The 22,502-nt window shown below is 33.9% G+C and overlaps 1 protein-coding gene across 3 annotated transcripts in view; it reads right to left on the bottom strand.

The window, feature by feature from the left end:
• LOC148950415 (SURP and G-patch domain-containing protein 1-like) overlaps positions 1 to 22,502 on the bottom strand; it is a 41,545-nt gene that overhangs the window by 2,373 nt on the left and 16,670 nt on the right. For 2 of the 3 annotated variants that reach the window (XM_089092390.1, XM_089092392.1), the window contains 6 exons: positions 18,701 to 18,830; positions 16,025 to 16,284; positions 13,770 to 13,960; positions 10,303 to 10,551; positions 4,479 to 4,639; positions 2,609 to 2,735 (listed from right to left, as the gene is read on the bottom strand). In XM_089092390.1, coding sequence (XP_088948516.1) covers positions 2,609 to 2,735; positions 4,479 to 4,639; positions 10,303 to 10,551; positions 13,770 to 13,960; positions 16,025 to 16,284; positions 18,701 to 18,830 — 1,118 coding nt within the window. The remainder of the gene's footprint in view (positions 1 to 2,608; positions 2,736 to 4,478; positions 4,640 to 10,302; positions 10,552 to 13,769; positions 13,961 to 16,024; positions 16,285 to 18,700; positions 18,831 to 22,502) is intronic. The other variant, XM_089092391.1, reaches the window with a different exon arrangement.

The following is a 22,502-nucleotide window of genomic DNA, read 5'->3' as shown; positions in this document are numbered from 1 at the left end:
ACAGAAGCTTTTTCTCGCCGAGAAGCGCAATGTAGTACTGTAGCCCATTTACAATTAACCGTACCGATCCTTTATATAAAAATTTAAGCTATATCTTCAACCAGGATACAGACGAAACTTACATAATTACATTTATAATGAGCAATCTTGATCTTTTATGTAATCCTATATATGGGTTTAGGACAAGACGCCTCTAATAACGTATCTTGTGTTTTGATCTGACCCTATTTTTAGGTTATGGGCTATTTCATTTACCATGAGATGTGAACATCTCTTACTAGGTTGCTAGCTATTGCTGCAACTCTGATATTTTAATATCTCAGTTGCGCTAGATTTCGTTCTTTACTATAACTACAGTTATATTTGTGTTATCATGCACATGGTGATTTAGTTTGTGTCCAAAATCACATTTTATTTAAATATTTCCGTTACTATGGGAGTGTTCGTTCTTTATTGTAAAAAATCATCATGAAAATGAAGATTCATTTCAGCATAGCCGTTACTACAGGCTAGAGTTTGTTCTTTACTGCAAACTTTGAAAAAAAAAAGAGTTTTGTTGAGTTTCTATATACAACTCAAGACTGGTACATGAAGATATAGTGATAACACAGACTTATCTGCACTCTAATTAATTATGAAGTGCTGAAAACGTCTTTTGTAAATAGACTTATTACATTTGGTATTTTATACTCAGCCAAGTTTCTTGTGTATTTTCATATGCGTCATCAGGATTGCTGCGGTACCGGCAACCTAGTTAGAGACGATAACGCTCCATACTACGAAATAAAACAGCTCATATATTCTAAAAAGCGTTGTCAGATTGAATTACTAAGTACACCATTAGAACCGTCTTGTCTGAAACCCCTACAAAGGAAACTTACAGTTCCTTGGCTTGAACAACAAAGAAAATCCATTGCCTTGAAAAACAAGAAAATTGCTCATTATCAGGATAATTTGCATCGACGACAGGTTTTTCCGGTTTTTTTTTCTCCCACGCTAGCTGGGCACTGGAACATCAAAGAGAGCTGTTAAATGCTTCATTTTAAAGGAGATTGCCACATCTAGTGCCTTTTGTAATTAAAAAATTCTTTTTAATAAAATCAAGATTAAAAAAACAACTACATTTTCATACACTAAATGATGAATGTCGTCATAATCGTAGATTAGAACCATATATGACGTAAAAAGTGTTTTATTGGGGATCGGTATAGCTCATTATATAGTTGTATAGATATCTGGAACTAGGTAAAGAACAAACCACGGTTAAAAGTTCAGGCAATACATCTTTTGAAAAGTTGCTTTTCTGGTGTATTGTGTCATATTTGACTTATTAGCTGCCTAATTCTCTTAGATTCGTCTCCTACGGTTCCAAATAAAAAAAGCAAAAGGCTTTTTCCTGTTTGTAATTATCTTTGAAAAAACATGCCTCGTTAAGCATTACTATATATAAAATTATATATTACTGTAGGTCTCTCCTCTGGAGAAGAAGGATAGAAGTTCAAGTCAACCTGTTACAACCTAGTAAGAGATATAATAATATAATGGAAGCATCTTTTAAGTAGTTAGTTATATCTTTCACAGTAAATAACGACTATATACAGGACGATGCAGCACACTTATCTATTGACAAGATAATATAACACAAACTTAGAGTATATATTAGTAGAAGTCAAAAATCGGGCTGGAACTAAAGCCGTTATGTGCTGTGACTTTATTTCAGCAATCTACCCCAAGATATGAATGTCCACTCCGTAAACCCAGGAGTTAATCACTCAAAAAAAGGTTTTGGAGATGAAGAATGCAATAAAATAACTAAAGTTTTTATGGTCCCCACCACACATTCGGATTAAAGACAGCGAAATAGCTGACACAGGAGCAACACATGTTTTTTAAGGAATAATTCCTTGAATTGACGTTTATTTTTTAATTGGAATTTTACGAAAATATTTAATATGCAGAGGGCCCCGCAAAAGAAATTCCAATCTGCCCGGCACCTAGTCGACCCGGGCCTGAGCGGAAGAAGCCGCATAGCGTAAAATTAAACATCGCACAATTGGGTAAAAAATGGATGTGTCACACGCGACATAGCATAGATTTAAACAGGAAACGCTATATGTCTTTTCTCATTCTTTCTATTTCTTAAGGCCAAATTAATTGTCTAATCTTATTATTTACTCACAACGTTTGGTTCAAATTGTTTTTGAACCTATCACGAAAGTATTTTATGTGTTCAATATGGACACATCTAAATAGTGATATAATGTTTGAAAAACAATCAAATTTCTCTTTGGTGCAATAACAAGAAGAATCACAAGTCAGAAAATAATTCTTGAATGGCGTGATTCATCAGTAAAAGAACATGGCAGCTTATATACAATTTCGAGCAACAATTTTTTTTTACTTGAGGTAAGTTTTGACAGACGATGGCCAATTTTCAGACGCAAACTCGATTAAGGAATATGCGAACTCCACTTGCTATGGCTGAAAGAAAACTGGTTTTGAAAAGTCTTCCTGTAAAAGTAGTCTGGCGAATTCAATTAAATCTTTATAACAAACGATTGAATACTTTCAAGAAGCTCAGAAGATTCTTTTAAATTAACTAACATACCAAGGGGTTGGGACGAAATCTGTAGGCTAGCATCATCCGCTTCCTATAAACGTCAAACTCGTCGTCATTGGTAGAAAGCTCTCCTGGCTTCTCCATTCCCAATCCATGAGAATCAGACGTCGCATTCCTACAAATAGTCAGAAATTAACCAAAGAACGGGACAAAATTACATCAATACTTGAGCAGGTGGGTGCAGGTAGTCTAAGCATTTAAGGCTTGGCCGATTAGTACACGGTAGAAAAACTAAATGAGAAAAAATATTTATTTTTTATTGCATGGAAAGATTCAACACCATTGCATTTTGTCCATTTAACAATACGAGGTAATTACAGGCGTCTTCCAAGCTTTTCGTACTATAAAAAGAAATAAAATCATTTTGCGACAAAATACTATTTTTATTACTCAGAGAGCTAGCTGTACATTTCTGATCATATCAATTCTCTGACATAACCATCAGTGACAATTATCGAAACAAAATACACTATGGGCACCCATAGGCTGAATTTTAGGGGGGCTTACCTGGTCTAATCGGCACTTCATTTTGAGTTTATAGGTATATCAAACTGACAATCCACAGTAATCTTTTTTTTTTCAGTAAAGCCTAAGTTAGGTTCTGGTCTTGAGAAGGCATTGGGGTTGTCAGCCCTAGTAACGTTAATTTTTGCTCCTTTTGAGTCTGACTCGACTATTTATTATAATTTCTGTGCGTTTTGAGTTTCATTTAATTGTTGATACTGATTTGGGGTAGATTTACGCTTGGAAGATTATTTGATTTTATTTCTGCCCATTTTTGACTTAATAGAGATCTACTTTTCTTTGAAAACTTATTCGGTGGAATTTTTTTTTTAAATTAATACAAATATATGACACCATCATTCAGCCAGGGGGGGAAGGGGGGCTGGCGTCCCCCCTTATGGGCGCCCATGAAATACACACACTATAAAAAATTGCTAGAAATAACCAGACCCGTAGTTGGTCGCCAAACTTCTCTATCCAACTCGGATGAGGCGAGATAGATGTAAAGCTCATCAGGGGCGTGAATTTTAATTTCAGTCGTTCATTTGCCACCATCAAGCTTCCTTGTCCTCTGGTCAGAAAAGTGAAGAGTTTTACGAGGATATATATTGGAATATTTGGGAGCCAACAGGCAGTCGTCGTTTCAATTTTACGGTCGAAAAGCATTCTCAAATTTTATTTGTTAGTTTTGTTCATTTATTTTCCTGTTTCAACGTGGCAACACTTACGAAAACGTGATACTATCCACAAACTTCATGATTTTGTAAAAATCAAGAGAAAATTATTAGACAACCAGGGTTTTCGGGAATAGACCTAAAACGGGTCGAGGGTGAAAACAATATTTTTAGTTTAATGTCCTTGCGCTTCAAATCTATTGGTGGATAGATATGCTAGCCTATTTCTCTGGCCTTTGATTGATTTTAGTGATATAAAAGCGATTAGTATTAAAGCTAATCCTGAAATTTTCCCACATCATGACCGAGAATTGAGGCCTGAGTGCTAACAATACAATAAGCTTAGTAAGACATTTGTAATTTGGTGACAAAGATATAGATATACTATCTTAATAATAGATTCGACTGTAGCTGCAAAAAACAGTAACGTTAGAGGATTAATAATATCGAAGGTGAAAAAAGTTCCGACAACATAAATCTTTTATTTGGACCATAAGAATAATGACTTTTCCACACGAACTTATAGTAAAAACATGAGTCACCTGACCTTGTAAGTCGACTACATTTTAGCTTTATAGAAAAACAAGTGAGTGAAAGATAGAGGGAGAGAGAAAGAGAGAGTGAGAGAGTGAGAGAGATAAAAATTAAAAGAAAGACTTAAGAACGAAAAACAAACGTACATATTTATAGGAGCCGTTATCCCCGATCCAGAAGCTCCTAAACCTTTGCCTTCAGTCCAGCCAAACTTTTGGAGCATTTTAAAGCCCACATTATCTTCAGCTATTTTAAAGTCTTCATAATCAGATACAGTCATTGATTTTCCGGTTTTCAGCGCTTGATACTGCAAAAAATAGCTATTATTTGGTATAGTATTCATTGATACTGACTATTTATTTTGGAAGCGGATGAAAGGCAAAAATCGGTCTCTCAAAATATATGTACTAGCCCTAAAAGAAATTTGTAACACAAAATTCCAGATTTCTTCCCTTGTTATATATCTTGTCACCAAAAATTTCACTAGTTTCGCAGAAGTGATAGAACTACTTGGAACAAACAGCCAAGCACAAAAATCAATCTCAACTAACTTTTAAAAATTCACCCGAAATAGATTTAATATCTAATTCTTTACTGTCTCTTATCTCATTTTATCAACATTTGAGTCTTTTTATCTAAATACAGCTGGCACTTCAAGTCTTGTAGCCTATTCTTCTTCCATTCTTACAATTTGTAAATTACGACATGTTCAGTCTTGGATACTGCTCAGATACACACATTTTGTTGTTATAGCCACTGCTTACCTTTGGTTTGAACTACATTGCGAGTGTATCTCATGCAAGAATGAGACGGTAAATTTTATTTATCTACATTAAAATCAAGGAGTATAAAAGATAAGTAAACAAATTTACAAATTACTCCAACAGATAAAAAAAACAAGGATTTTCACTGAAAACGAACTATATTGCAAATATTTTCTTTTCCAATTCTTACAGCATTGAAAATGAAAATAAAATTACATTGAAATAAAATCTTAAACTGATGGATCTTTCAACAATTAATATCTTCATATATCAAATATTCAATTTGATTTTGTTTATACTTTCCATAAATGTTCAAGACACATAGTTTTCAGTAAAGCGCCAATGACGCAGTGAGTTTTAGACTTGTACAGTGAGAGAAGGAAGCGATACCCAAACTCTTGTTTGTAGTGATTTTTGTTCGTTTTAAGCTTGATTTGCATATTCAAGTTAAGCTTCACTCGTTTTAAAATTTATTTATTCATTTATATTAGTATCTATTGTATGTTTGTTTGCATTGATTGTTTATTTAATTTCTCTTCGTTTTGGACTTCATTTATACTTTAATAGTGAAATATTTGCTTTCGTTTTAAGTTTGATTTGGATATTCAATTTAAGCATTTCTCACTTTAAGATTTATTTATTCATTCATATTATTACTTGCTCTATTTGTTATGATTGTTTATTTAATTTCTGTTTGTTTTGGGTTCGATTTATTCTTTAATGGCAATTTCTGGTCGTTTCGAGTTTGAACTTTAACAGGTACTTGTATCTGCTGATCTTGAGTTTAAAACTGGCCTTTACTTTTCTTTGAAAACTTCTTTTTGGAAGGTTTTTTTTAATTAATTCCATAAAGGTGCCAAGTGATCTGAGGTAGAAACTAGGAAAACACATTACACTCACCATAATTAGTCATAGCAGAGTGGGGCAGAAAAAGAGGAACAAAAGTAAAGGCTATTAAGTTGCAGAGAAATTTTTTTTCCGTTTTCCGGCTAGTTAGAGAAGAAATTTGTAAGTTTTAGCTGGTACCAAGAACGACAACTAAGGCCATTTTTTGTGGAAAAGAGGACAAAGATTGAGGAACTATATTTTACAACGAAATTACCTACTTTTGTTCAGAGGTAGTTTCGACGCGTATATCCTGGGAAGAAAATTCACTTTCACCATACGATCACACGTTTGGAGGAAATTTCTAGAAACGCTGGAAGTGCGATAAACAATAACAAAGACCATTGTGGCCCAAAGTTCACAGAAGGATGCTGGCTCGTGTTCAAGATGTCAGGGAATAGTTAGAACAACTGTCCCGCAAGTCGTCCCGACGGCTGTCGCAACAAGTAAGCATTCCCGGTAGACATATGCACCAATTATTCAGAGTAAAGAGAACGAAACATAAAACATATAAAAATTAAAATGGAAAGTAAAAAAAAAAGAATGGGGGGGGGGGGGCAAAACAAACAAATAGGTGCAAGAACCTGGGCAGCACCATCAGCCAATAAAAAAGGGAGAAACTAATGGGGTATTTTATTCAATTTTTGTGTGATGAAAGGGACAAACGTTTTTTCATATTTGGAAGTAACGCAGCGAATGGGGGAAACAATAGGATGGGCTCAGAAACAGATCGAGTGGCCATAATCTGGATGGGGAGTGAAGTTTGGCGAAAATACTTGCCGTTCGAGGGTTTGTCATTGTATTTTTTTTTTGCAAAAGGGAGGCACAACGAAACCCTCCTGCGCTCAAGGGTTTCCAAACTAGCTTTTCTTAGGAGCAGAGAGTATGGCACCTTGCCTTCTTTAAAAATTATTAGCAAGGTTATTTTTTGGATTTAATCAATCTGGACAAGCCTATTCGAGATGGGAGCGGACAAAAGACGTGCAAATCCTTAAGGAGTGGGAAGGGGGGGGGGCGCTAAATTTATTTAGTAGCTTAAGGAGGGGGATATACACATTAGGTCTGTTGATGATGTCTTTAACGTGGATATCCCACTTTGAATTTGAAGAAATTGTGACGCCAAGTAGTTTAAATGGTGACACAGAAATTTCAGGAGGGATAGGATTAAGGAAACAGGGCGAGGATTTGAGGAAACAAATCGATATTATCATGGACCTAGAAGGGTTTACTGTCATGTCTAAGTCCTATAAAGTACAGGATCGCTCATTAAATTTCTGAAGCGAGTTTCAACAGCCGATAGGTCATCAACAATTTTCCATCGGTCAGGAAAGTCCTTCTCGAGGCTGTTAATCCTGACTAAAAAAAAGGAAGGGACCTAGGAGATTATCTTTGAGCATATCATTTTGTACAGGGAGAAGATTTGAGTAATGATTCCAGTATTTGACAACCTGGAATCTATTTTTTAAAAGGAGGGCAGCAAATTTTACCAGTAAGTGGACAATATTGAACTCGCTGACAAGTTTCTCAACTAAAATATTGTGGTTAACAAGGATAAATGCTTTCTGAAGGTCAAAGGAAATTAAATTTAGCCAGTAATTAGGCTTTTCGAGGATTTTCCGGATGTGGTCAACAAGAGAAACAGGGTAGTGGGAAATAGAAGTTGATTTTGGTTCCTAAATTGCCTCAGGTCAGTAAGAGGTAGGATTTTTTTCTTTAGTCAATCTGCAAGGAATCCTTCATCAAGTTTTGAGACAATAGAAGTAAGAGTAATAGGATGAACGCCTTCAAAACCAGGCTTTCCCTTTTTCTTTTTCAAAGGGGTTATGAAACCCTGTTCCCAAATTGTTGGAATTCGCTCCTATTCAGTAATCTCATTTAACAGGACAGACAAGGGCTTAGAAAGGAAGTCACTGAATACACTAATAAGAGGAAACAGGATATCCAAAGGACAAACACTTTTTTTTTAGTTTTTCAATTCTTCTTTCTATCTCAGACAGGGAAACAGTGGAAAAAGAAGGGGAAAGGGCTCCTGTTGGTAATTGGTCTGACAATGCTGGATGGCTCTGGATAATGAAAGCGAGGAATTTATTTAGATTATTGGCAGTAACATCAGGGGACTCAGGTAGATTGACGTTAAGCCGCTCAAGCCTCGTGCCACACAGATTTTTTACCTCAGAAGACCAATTTTTTGGTTTATTAGTGAACAATTCTTTCACCTTATTTTGTAGTACGATCGTGGCAATTTAAAAATTTCTCTTGTAATTAATTTTCTTAGTTTATTGGCTACACCCGGTTTACCACTTTTGAAAAGCTTCAATTTGGTTCTAATTAGTGTTTTTATAGTTTGGTTAATATAGAGTTTATCCCTGGAGCACCTTTTAAATTTTTTTTTACGAAACAAATTTGATATTTATCAATTAGCTTTTTGTGGAAGGTAGCCATTTTCTCATCAAGATTTTTTAAACTATAGATATCAGACCAATCTTCAGTATTCAGTTTCATAACAAAAGAAAAAAGCCCAGAATTTTGAAGAGGGCAGTAAGCGAAAGAATGCTTAAAATTTGAGGAGGGGGATAAAAGAATCGAAAGATGATATGAGAGCATCTTTGCCCCCTGATGGGGGCAAAGTTGACGGAGCGTTGTAAAAATTAGACATATTAGTTAAAATAACATCAAGAGAGGTATTTCCCCGAGTCGTTGGTATTTTAACAATTTGCTTTACTTTAAGTGAGGAGCAAAAAGAATCCATTTAAAGGTCGTTGGCATCGCCAATTAAGAAAAGGCCAGCAATGGGATGCTTAGAAATAACAAAATCTGTACTTGTGTGCAATTGCTGAATGAATTTATGTTTTCAATCGATATTTTGATTTGGGGAGGAATAGAAAACAGCTATTGCAATAATATTAAAAGGACGAGGTAGTACTTTTGGTCTAATACTTAACCAGAGGATTTCATCATATTCGGGTAACTCGATAGCCTTTGGGTAAAGACTACTCTTAGTTAAGAGCAAAACACTACCACCTTTTTTTCCGAGTGGATGGTCTAAAGGACGGAGTTTAATAAACTCTGAATAATTTGTCAGGCGCAGGGACCCTGGGTTATGGGACTGTACTTCAGTAATAGCTATAATATCTATTTGATTTGATTCTGAAAGCACCTTGAGTTCGGTAAGCTTTTCAAAATTAAGACATTCAGCATTAGTAACTAAAAGCTTAGAAAAACAAACCGATTGGGCAATCGCGACAGGAAGTCTTGATGAGTTTGAAAATTTCCTGGGAGGGGTTTTAATTTAAAATTATGATGCTTTGGAGCATAGTGTAACAGAAGGATTTTCCTTGGAGATTTGGAGGTGGGGGACGGCAAGGATATAGACGAAGCATGACGAGGAAGGTGCAATTTGTTTCCAGTTGACGGGGAGTGAGAACAATTAGGATTTATTACAAGACAATTATTAAATGTCAAGTCTCAGACCTGAGTCACATTGACAGGGTAGGTACGAGGGATACAAGGAATGGGCTGGAGGTGGGGTTTCGTGGAGATAGGGTAATAATGAGACTTCGAAAAATGACGGATGGAGGCCCGAACCAGTTAACAACATTTTGAGCGCATGGAGCGGATAGGGTATGCCAGAGGTTTTGTGACTGGGAGGGATATGAGTAAGAGGGGATTATGGGAGGGTTTGAGTGCAGTAATGTCTGCGATGGTGATTTGACTGGTCGTGAGTAAATTTATGGGTTGGAGGGGCGTTTCGGGGAGAGGATACCTGGGACATGTTGCTTTGTATCAGATACGGAGGGAGGGAATGAGGGCTATTTAATAAGAGAGATGGTATCCATAATGCTGCCTAAAAAAGGGGCTTTCCAGTGTGGAATCTTTGACCGGTAACCGCTAGGACTGCCCAAGTTTGTGCACTTGGCTTTTGGTTGCAGCTTTATTTTTTATTTTATTTATTTTTTTTTTTAAATAAGAGGGGACATAAAAATGCAGGTTATCACACCCGAAACAACGCCCGCTTGGTGCTAACTTACATAAAAGAACATGGTCAAAATTACACTTTGCTTTAGTACACTTGCCAGTGAGGTACAAACGACATAAATACAATAAAGAGCAGTTCTTTTGGTCTTCTTTGGTTATATAAAAAACGGGAGTTATTCCTTCAACAAGAGTTTTAACCAACTCATATAACAAAACAGAAAATTACCAAGAAGAGCATTGTTAATTTGTTACTGTTTTCATCGTGAATCTTGCTACGAAAAGAAAAAAAAAGGTTGAACTTAGTACCCTCAGGTTGAGTGCCGTCGATGCAAGGACAAATGTTTACCTTAGATGTAAACTTGGCTAACTCTTCCGGAGGTAAGTAATCCCCAATGTGATGGGCACCACCTGCTTTTTGCGTCAACTCTTCGGCTATTTTTTTAGTTTTCTCCATTTCTTGTCGTCGCCGTCTATGCTCCCAGGTGCCACCTTCTGTATCTTCATCTGAATCATATTCATACTTAACTTTTCCTGCCCGCTCAAGACGATCTCTTTCTATCTTTTTCTTCTGCAGCTCTTGATAAAGGTACTGCATCTGCAATTAAATAAGTAATATAACCTATTACAAATCCTGTATTACTAATAGTTCACCATTTAGCTTATAAACGAAAAGAGGTCCTAATACATAGTCCAGTCTTCCCCTAACTTTTATTACTACATCCCGGTACAAGGCTTCTAAATTTTTCGCCACCGACCTCATAAAAAAATTCATACATTTACAAAAAAAAAAATTTTTTTGGAAAAAAATGCAGTTATTTCCCTGCTTATTTCATACTAAAGCTATTGAAATTACAATTAATTGAATAGTTTAATATTATTCTATGAGCCTTTGGAATCACAAAATACCTTTATGGGCGTAGCATTTCTATTTTTTTCGTTATTAATACTAATCACAAGCGTTAGAATTAGCAAACATGACCATAGGCAGCGCTCACGGCCTAAGTAAAGAGCAATATGGCTTTAAGTATTATTTTCCTTTTGACCACGCCACTTCCTATGGAAGAAGTGGTCGTACAAACTTAGGAAAAGGATAATTCGAATGGAAAAAATTTCTATTGCTATGTTTAATGATTAACAGTAATTGGAAAGCAACCAGCCCCCCTCCCACACTACTTTTATCTACCTACCCCCTCATTAACCCCAAAGCCAACCAATTAACATTTTGAAATGTCTGTTTTGTTCACATTTGTCAAAAGGTCCAATAACTATGCCTTCAGGAATTACGCAATCCCAACAGTTCCCGAGGCAACGACTAGAAATTATAGAATTTGCCCATTGTTTACATATAGGTTTTATGATTGAAGATAGGGACAAGTTTGATCCTGGGTGTCCGAAAAGGCAAATGGTATTAAGGTAAAATTTTCAGGGAGTGTTAAAATAAATCAAAAGACACTATGTGCGTCCAGGTTGTCAAGAGGGTGTATCTGCAATAAACCAGGAATAGCTGAGGGTATTAATATGTAACTTTCAGGACAAGTTGAATAAATCAAAAGATACTATGTGTATCCAGATTGTCAAAACGAGGTATCTCTACGATCACAAGAAAAGCTAAGGATATGAAATTGAAACTTTTAGAGCATTTTGCTGGGGATATTAAACTAAATCATAAGGCATTGTGCGCTAAGTGCATCAAGTTGAAACTTTCAAGGCATGTTGAACTAAATCAAGACACTATAAGTATAGAGGTTGTGAAAAGGGAGCATTTGAAATATCTCCAGAATAGCTAGACTGAAGTTTTTGGGCAAGTTGAATAAACCAAAAGACACTACCTGCACTCAGGCTTTCAAAAGAGCTTGTCTACAATGTATCAGGCCTAGCTGATACAAGGGTATCAATTCATGAGTTGGGGGACGGTGTTGAAGCTTAAAAGAACCCTTTTGACTGAAATTTCAGATCAAGTCCATCTTAAATTTTGACACAGAAGGGGGGGGGCAAGGACAGCTTATCAATGACAATAAATGTTCGATGAAAAATATGGTCGTATTGATTCTTAGCGCGAAATGTTCTTCTTTTTTTATGTTTATCTGCTTTTTAAGTCTCTGAACCAAGGGAACCTCAGCCGAAAACAAGTCCGGTTGCATTGATTCATTTTTATATTTATTTTTTAACAACAAATCAGAACTTTTTAAATAAATGACTTCAAAATACATTTATTTAAACAAGCAAGCACTTAAAACAAAATATAACACAATGAGATTAAAAAAAAATCGTCAGTCAATATTTGTCTATATTCAAGATTGTAACAGGACAGGGCTCAGGATCGCTTCAGCCCTTTAGAAGGCCCAAAACTTTGAAAATTTGCAATCCTTTTCTTTGGATACCCCACCTCCCTCCTACCCATCCATTCAAAGTTCTATAAAACAACTATTACTAAGATTTGTTGAAAAATTTTGTCTAAAATATAAATAGCAAGTCACAATTTTAATTTTTTTTTAAAATCTAAGCAGAAAAACCGAAAAAAAACATAAAATTATTCCTTTTACTAACTAATAAAAAAGTCACTTAAAATGGACAGAAACTAATTTCAAAAACTATTTCCAAAAAAAGAATTTTTGCATAGAAAAGTAAAGAGCTACATTAAACCAAAGACAAGCAGAAATAAAGTCAAATAGTAATTCAAACTTAGAACTAACAGAAATCACTATCAATGAATAAATCACACCCAAAAACGAGTAGATGACACCCAAAAACAATGAATAACCAAGCCAAATTGTAAATGAATAGAAATTACCACAAACAGATATAGGGGCAAAACCTTTTAAGGGCCAGAGTACAGAAAACAAAATACATTCTAAACGTTTTTGATTTTATATTATTAATAAGTCCCAAATTGCTAAGTCTTCTAGTAATGAATATTATTTCATATTAGACAATCTTTCAACTTTCATCAGTTCTTTTCAGTTTGGTTATTATGACGATTTTCCTTCTTTTTTTTGTTGATGTTATCACAAATAAAAACACACACCGCGAAAAATGAATTATTTTCAGTAAAGCACAAATGACTCTCTGGCTTCTAGAAGGCTTTGTGGTGCTAGCCCTAATCCTGTCCATGGTCATTTCTGTTTGTTTTAATTTGACTTTATTATTTGTTGTACTTTCCAACCGTTTTGGGTCTCATTTGTTCATTGATATTGATTTGTGTTGGTTTTAAGTTTGAATTATTATTTGAAATTTTCTCAAGTCGTCTTTGGCTAACCTACACTAAATTTACTTAGGCTAGGATGCTATCTACCCGATTTTAACCGACCTGGGCATCAAGATCCACAATAAAAATACAATATTTCTATCTGGGATTCTGTCTATTGTTTCCAATAACTGCGAGTAAAATTCCCGTGTCACTACTTTCTCCGTCGGTCGATTCTACAGGAGCATATAAAGATATCGTGCACTTTTAGTCATACAACGAGCTACTAGAATTCTATTATTAATACCTTTCCAACCAAAGTAAGACATGGAAGCTTCCTTATTCATCAAGAGCCCTACTCCCTGCTATATACTCCATTTTTTCTACCTGAATAATAAATAAATTCTCTGTCACATAATCTCATGTTTCCAAACCCTGGGAGATGAGTATTTGAAACTCGTCGACTCGATGAGTGACTCATCATCGTTAGCCTTTCTATTAACTAGAATAAGTATAATTATTGCCACAGATGATAGAAGGATTGGATAAAAGGGAAAAAGGAGAGATAGGGAGAGAGAAAGAGAGAGAGAGAGAGAGAGCGAGAATGACTAAGAGAGAGAACATTTTACCTTAAGCTGATCAGTGCATTGTTTCCATTGGGCGTCAGTCAAATTTGTAGTTCCAAATACTCTCTTGGCATATTGTATTACTTCAGGATCTGAATATTTTATTTGTGACAGTAAAGGTTGATTTGCTGGAATCAATGTCAGTTTCGTTGAACTTGTTCCTCCAACTGCCAATGAGGTAATATTGACAACAGCTTAAAAGGGGAAAGATTAATATTCATAAATTTCTACTATATGAAGTAAATTGTGGAGAAAAAAAATTTACTTCCAAGAACATAGAAAAACTACATTTTCCCAGTTAAGGACATGACCAAAGTGCCACAAGGAACAAGTGCATACTAGGAAGTCAGAAAAGACCCCCAGCTCAGTTCGAATTCTGAATGAATTTTAGTCATGTAAATATTTTCACCCATTTCCAAGTTGAGGCTAGGAATAAAATAACAATTTTGACTGTGAAATTTTAGCGCAACTTAAATCAAACCATGAAAAATATAAATGGCAAAGTACAAAACAACAAATAGCAAAAGCAATGCAAGTTTCAAGCGTTTATTTGGCATTTAGCAAGTAAAACTAATCATCTATATATACATTTATCTCGCGAAAAATTGGATAAGAAAGGCATTGCGTGATGCTGTACAACGGGTTACGGTTTATTTAGAGGACTATTACAATTAGAGTCAATAAGGTTTTGGATGGTCACCAGAGAGTAGGCCCTATACAATTTTTTTGTATCTGAAGCCTAAAGGCCATCACTTATTTCTCATTATAGAGATTGCACACAATCAGCAGACCATGAATGTAATTTGTTTCATCTCACGACTGGTGGATCAAGTTGAAAATTTAAGTAGAAGGTATTTCTTCTTCTTGTTTTGGTGGTGAGGGGGAGGGAGACTTAAGTACGTGTTGGAAAAAAGGGGCAAACCCTTTTCTACTCCGGTCATCCAAAAAGAGTGTACCGCACACGCAACAGTTTCTTTCTGTTATATGCCTTTAGCACAAAAGGATCTTTAATGAGTGTTTTAGTGACAATACTGAACTGAATGCCTGTCTCATGGATAGCTGCCTGGTTCAGTTCAAAAATAAATACGAAGTGTATATTATTGCAATTTTATAAATAAATACCATTCTTCCTATCTCAAAACCAGTCTTTTCCAACCTTCGAAAAGTATCCTCTTTAAAATATTCGGCAGGCACTCCAGTATAGAAAATGAGCTTGTTTCAATAAGATTTAAAATTGCTCGCCACTCAAGATCTCTAAGTAAACTAATGCCAATAAAATACCAACATTTTCAATACAAAAGATAGAAGTTTTGAAGTTGAAAGATGAAACACTACGACGAGAATTTTGTAAAATTTGTAAAAACTTAGCACGAATAAACAAATCAAAAATTTAAAACAAAATCTAAAATGAATGTAAAAGAACGAAACAAACATAGGATTCAAACAACACCCCAAAATACACCGAACAGACTAGAAAGGAGGAAATTCTGTTAGATTTACCTGTAGATTTCACCTCTACAGAATTTCACCCGTTAACGTATTGATTGAGGTTATGCATTTGACAGAGTAAAATCTTGCTCAGGATGCCTAGATTTTATACAGTGGCGGATTAACGATTTTCTAAGTGGCAGTTCAGATTTCTCCTAACAGAAATTTGGACCTTCTGGAGCAGTTTCTAAGAAAAGAGGTGTTTTCCGTTGCCAAATTAACGGTGGCTTAGCAAACCGCACATACAGGACCCGCGTGGATAAATAATAATACTAATAATACTGTTATCAGTTTGGTTACAGAAAATGAAAAAAAAAAACTAGATTCCTCAGAATATTCCCGTGTCCCACGATTAGAACCCTTCCAGCGGGGAAACAACCGTATTTATGAGAAACGATCTGTGTAGAGCATAAAATGCATAATAGAATAGTTATTTTTATACCTTCCCACAAGGAGGGGAGTTTAAGGTTGTAGCAACCATTCCCAGCCTAAAGGACTCTTTCCCTCTTAGAAAATTGTGGTCTAAATATACAACTGTTACCTATTTCGGTATCTCCCTAGCAAAAAAACCCATATATCCCCCATCCCACACCTAAGGATCAAACCCGCGTCAGCTTTATTTTTATATCAATAAGCTTTTCTTTAAATCCTTTACACGTCTAAAATCAGGCATTCCTCAATATTACACCTTCCCACTGAGTCATTCAATTATCAAATAGAGTTTTCAGAAATCAAGAGCTTAAAATAATAAACCATTAATATTTACATACCTGGAGGTGGAAGGGCTACTTTTTCGTCAACTTGAGGGCCCCATCTACTTCTCTTTTTTGAAGACTGTTCCTGGGTTTCTTGTTTTATTTCCTTAGATGGCTCAGCTTTCACAAAGACAGGAGCTTCAATTTTTATACTTGAAAAATTTGGTTCTTTTTTCACATCTACTAATTCAGGTTGCTTTTCTTGAGAAGCCCGAAGGTCTGAGATGAGACGTCTAAATTGTAAATATCTGGAGCTTACAGGACTCAGTAAGAAGCTGAAACATGATAATATATGAATATTACTAATAACAATACATATGCATGCGCTAATTAGAGACTGGCGGTTGTCATTCCTGTTCGGATGCCACAATCAAAACTTAAAACGAGATTTGGAGAATACATGATTAGCCAAACAACAGGGGGAGGAAATCCTAATAATAATTATAAAAGAAATCTTTAAGTTGCTTGTCTGATTAATGGCAGTTCCGTCTTTCCAAAAATATGGGACCAGCTTTATAGCCAGGTCTTATACACAAAAATATGTTATAAGTAGCATGAGGGACCATCTTAATCGTCACTAAACTTTCCAAACTAACATAATTATATAAGCACTTAAAAAACCAATGATAATACCAATTGTCTTTGTATCAAGCTATATTTAATGCATGATTATTTGCTTCAAATTATGAAAACGACCCTATTTCTAGAAATATGAGCTTGCCAGTTCCGGAAGCTACCATATGAATAACTAACTGTATATTTATTAAGTTTTTAAAATGCGTTAATTAGTGTTTAATGAGCATAAATGGGAAAAGCAAATGGAATTGTAATTAAAGTACTACTGAGAACTCTTTATAGATCAGCTATACATATTCAATTAAAAAGAAAACTGGTAATATAAAATAAATCTCAAATTTTTTCTTTCACTTTGTAAACTTGTCCTTCACAGGGAATTATGCATTTAAGGGAATCTGATTTAATTTACTATTGGTATTTTGGTGTAATGAATAGATTTATCAATAGATCCATCTTCTACCTGTGCATTTAAGGATGACGATTACAGCTGAAGTGCATCTGCATTAATTTATTTACTAAAAAATAACAGTCTTTACAGCGCATACAATTCTGCTGTCCTTCACAGCACTGCAAAGGGGCAAAGTCATTTTTTTACTAATAACAGACACTCAGCAATAACAAGGGGAGCTTGCGTTCAGAAAAATTCATATTTTAATGGTATCAAGTAAAAGACTTCCTAGGGAAAAGTAAATCAACCTAAGAAAAAAATTCCACTGAAAATTTATTTCGGAAATGGCTATAAAGATATATACCTGTATACAGAAAAGAAGCGGATGTATAAAAGGTGTTGTTTTTTGTTATGTCTCTGTGAAAAAAACGTGTGAAAAATTAAAAAATTTTTTTTTTAAGTTTTCACAAGCAAATATGGCATACCATATGCAAGCCCAAACGTAGTTCCTAAGCATCTGTATCTTGGGAGCAAAACATTTTATTTTGGGCATTGAACACAATCAAATTCTCAAAAACTAAAATAAAGGGCAAATAATAATATTTTCTGATGGGTCTCATTTCCATCTCGGAGCCTGTGAAGAAAAATTGTCGCATTTTAGGGACCAGGCTACTGAGAAGCCTAAACATCCACAATGAATAATTGTTTGGTGCCATTTTTGGTCGGATATCAATTGTTGAGCCATTGTCTTTAAAAATGAGCAAGAAGTCATTCTTACCCATTGCAGCAAACGTTACTGCACTATCCAAAACGAATTTTCGTTTGCAAAAACTAATGAATATGACATGGATGATGTTTCGTTTAAACCAGACAGGGGTGCTTGCCCCACAGCTAACGTGACCATTGATCTTTTGAGAACTGTTTTTGGATATTGAACAGCCAGCTGAAATACTGATGTCACTTAGTCACCGCGGAGCTGTGATTTGACAACATTGGATTGTATTGCAAGTTATAAGTAAATGTTATGTTAACCATCCAGAAGTAACTGATGCATTGAAACATGAAACCAAAGCTGCTATCTACGTGAATGGAGCCTAAACAATCAGAAACTTACTAAAAAATTGCACCGATCCAATGGAGTACTGTCAAGGCAGCTGTACCAGTCTTGAAAGATTTCATTCTCAAATGAAAATATTCAATCTTTCTAATAAAATAAACAGTTTGATTAAAAAAATTGATTGATTTTTTTTTATACTATGCTTGACTTAAATATATATTTTGTTTATATTCTAGAAGCATTTTTTCATATATATATATATATATATATATATATATATATATATATATATATATATATATATATATATATATATATATATATATATATATATATATATATATATATATATATATATATATATATATATATATATATATATATATATATATATATATATATATATATATATATATATATATATATATATATATATATATATATATATATATATATATATATATATATATATATATATATATATATATATATATATATATATATATATATATATATATATATATATATATATATATATATATATATATATATATATATATATATATATATATATATATATATATATATATATATATATATATATATATATATATATATATATATATATATATATATATAAATATATATAAATAAAAATAGGTTCAAGCACCTGAATACTGAATTAGTGCCAGCAGCTGACCTCATGTCATCCTCCAAATGATCGCCCTCTTTAGCAACTTTTGCAGCAAACTGACGTACATCTTCTAGCATCTCCTGCTCACTAGGTGAAACTGGAAAAACTTTTCACCCTTTTAGGCAAGTCAAATAAAACAAAATTAAAAATTGGACAGTTAGTTAAATCTAAAAACAAGATCTGAATTTCATATCAATTACATCTCATTTCAGATGTCACTCAGTGTTTTGAGATTCTATAAAGTGTAATAAAAAATAAAATAAAAATTAATTTTAGTTAATCTAAATAATCTGTTTTTCTGATAAAGGCTCAAATACAGGGCTATTTAAAGAGATAAAGGGGTTATGAACTGTTTCTACGAAAAACTACCTAAATGTGAAAGTCAGCAACCTAAACATATCAAGACAATTTTTGTCAATGTCATGACTTCTGAATTGTGCCCCATATTAAATTCCAATTTATAAAACCCTTTAATGTGTCATATATTTAATGTCATTACACTTATAGAAAAAAGGCGCGGGGCTAGACCCATTTTCCAAGTTCATATTCTCTCCTCCCCAGGATATTTGAATAAATTTAAGCCTAAAGAGTATATTTTCCCACTAATCCAAAAAAAAAGGAACTCTATTATGATTGTTATTGTTCAAACCAGACATACATCCAATAAAAAATAAAAGATAGTTATAGTTTTGAATCACAGCTGTGTTTTTTTCAATAGCTCAGTACAAATTTTTACATAAGTTAGACAATAAAATAATGAGAAAAAAGGAATTTAATAACACATTCCTTCTTTATCATCAATGTCTATGCTATTATTCATAATGACTCTAGTCACTTTTCAAAATTTTGGGAGACAGCAAACAACAATGTCTAAGTTTTTAGCATTAATTCATTTAAAGAAAAACAATAAGAACAATGAGAAAAATTACACGGAGTGGCTAAATAATGTGGCTTAATTATGGCATTAAATAAAAAAAACAAGTTTTTTTTTCAACTGAAAGTAAGGAGCGACGTTAAAACTTAAAATGAACAGAAATTATTCCGTATATGAAAGGGGCTGTCCCCTCCTCAACACCGCGCTCTTTACACTAAAGTTTTTATATTGTTCTAAAAAGTAGAGTAGTGAGAAAGAGTCTAACTTTAGCGTAAAGAGCGAGGTGTTGAGGAGGGGACAGCCCTCTTTATATACGGAATAATTTCTGGTTTTAACTTTTAATTTTGCTCCTTACTTTCAGTTAAAAAAATTAAAATTTAATTTCTGAACGATTTTGAATTAATGCAGGTTTTGATTTTGGCTCACCATACATGAATAATTAAAACGAAATTTGCATATCAATTTTACTTTTTCTTGGTTAAATGGCTTTCTCGAAAGTTGTTTAATTTTATTTATTTACGAATTAACTTACGTAACGAACTTCTATATTCATATATTTTTAAAACGTACATTAGGGGGTTCGAATTTTGTTCCAATTCTTTAAGAATGACCCCTTAATCACAAAGGCCGTTAATTAGAATAAATAGCTCTAATGAAAGTACTAAAAAATCTTTAGCGCAAAGAGAGATTTATTGACTAGGGGGCGAACAAAGTCATATACGTAATAATTTCTGTTCATTTTAAGTTTTGATGTTGCTCCTTACTTTCAGTTGAAAAACTCGTTGTTTTAATTTGATTTCTTATCGTTTTTTTGAATAATGCTGGGAAATCCGGCACCCCTTCATAACAATGTCCCTTCCCCCATGAAAAATTTCTCCATGGAAAGTTCTTCCCACGTTACCCCCGCCCCCCCCCCCCAGCCACCAGAAAAAAAAACCTGAAAACATCTGTATACTTCGCAGTAACCAATACTATATGTAAACATTGGGTAAAGTTAATAACTTGCAGCCCTTCCCCCGGGTACTGTGGGGGATTAAGTCATCCTCAAAGATATAGTTATTATATTTTCGATCATGCTGAACAAAATGGCCATCTCAAAATTTTGATAGGGAGACTTTTGGAAAAAAAGTGCGTGGGAGGGAGCCTAGTTGCCCTCCATTTTTTTGTCACTTAAAAAGGGCACTAGAGCTTTTAATTTCCGTTCGAATGAACCCTCCCGCGATATTCTACAATCACTGGGTTGATACGATTACCCTTGGGAAATAAGAATAAAAAAAAACAACAAATAAACATGCATCCGTGATATTTCTTCAAGCAAAAAATACAAAATTCTATATTTTTGCAGACAGCATGAATCAACTTTTACAGAGGAGCCTCTTAAGGTAATGAGTCCGGCGATGCGATTTTCATTAAGGTTGTATAACTTTTAGAGGATCGTTCCTCCTTTTTCGAATATAAGACACATTTTCTCAGGCGCGTAACTTTTGATGGGTAGGACTAATTTTGAAAAAAACTTTTATATTTGAAATCAGCTTAAAAATCCGATTCTTTTGATGTATCTATTGGTGTCAAAATTCCGTTCTTTAGAGTTTCGGTTACTATTGAGCCGGGTCGCTCCTTACTTACAGTTAGTTAAGACGAACTGTTTGATGAAGAGTACAAAACTGGATGTCAGGTGGTCTCTGAGATAGAGGTATTAAAACTTTTGTTTGTTCCAAGCATAGTCAATCTCCCCTACCTCATACAAAACATAATTATATGTCTCTACAAATGGAAACAATTAAAAAGATCTGCTAGGGGAATTCTCGAAAAAATGGACCAAACATCATTTTGGACAACAATAGAGTCTACACGCTATCTTAAAAATATACATTTCATGGGGAAAGCTACAAAAAGTACCAATTAATCATGTCAAACTTCAAAGAAATGGGGGCTTATTTAGAGGATTGAAATTGAAACTAAATTTGTATGGCTATATATGTGGCAGCTAACTGGGTTAGCTACCCCATATATCGCCAAAACAATTTAGTTTCAGTCTCAATTTCAATCATCTAAATAAAACTTTATTTCTTTAAAGTTTTACATGCTTCATTAGTACTTTTTGTAGCTTCCCCTTTGAGATTTATATTTCTAAGATAGCGTCTACGCTTTACTGTTGCAAGATGAGATAAATATTTTGGATTAATGATTGTTTCTCATAAAATATCTTTTTAAAGTTTAAAGGAATTCACATTCCTTTAAAAGAATACGAAAAAAGAATACGAATACACCCAAAGAAAAAGAATACGAAAAAGATGTAGTGTAAATTCCTTAGTAAATTCACTCTAATAGAACAATTTCTACCTCCAATACGCTTAAGATATTAAACTGCTCTTCAGTTTAACAATACACGACAGATAATTTAGTGTTCCTAGTCTAAATAAACATAACATTAACCAGCAATTGATACAATACCATAAATATCTATACTCAGCTGTATTATAATGACTGAGTGATACTTTTAAAAAGTATTAATTATTTGGATATATAGACATGTCTCCCTTTTACTGCCATTGTCAGAAACACAGTAGCACATTTCCCAATACCAAGAAAAAAAAAAAAAAAAAAAAGAAAAAAAAAAAAAAATCAGAACCGATTTTGAAATATAGTTGCATCCAAGATGTGATTAATTACTGCATATCCTTTTTAACTCACTATTTTAGCTAAGCAGCCAGTTGAATTTAAATGCTAACCAGTTAGTAGAGTGCATTTATATATCTACACATAGAGAGAGGGATTGCACTTTTTTACATGTACTCGAGATCCAATATTATTCCTAAGGTATTTATACTAAAAAAAAAAAAAAAATAATAATAAAAAAAAATTGAGCATAAACCTGAATGATTTTCATATGTTTTGTCATCT

The sequence above is a fragment of the Artemia sp. Qi Xiang Cuo genome, chromosome 7 (assembly GCF_049724085.1).
Source record: "Artemia sp. Qi Xiang Cuo chromosome 7, ASM4972408v1, whole genome shotgun sequence".
In the NCBI taxonomy this organism is placed as follows: Eukaryota; Metazoa; Arthropoda; class Branchiopoda; order Anostraca; family Artemiidae; genus Artemia; species Artemia sp. Qi Xiang Cuo.
This window is presented reverse-complemented; position numbering and strand designations above follow the sequence as displayed.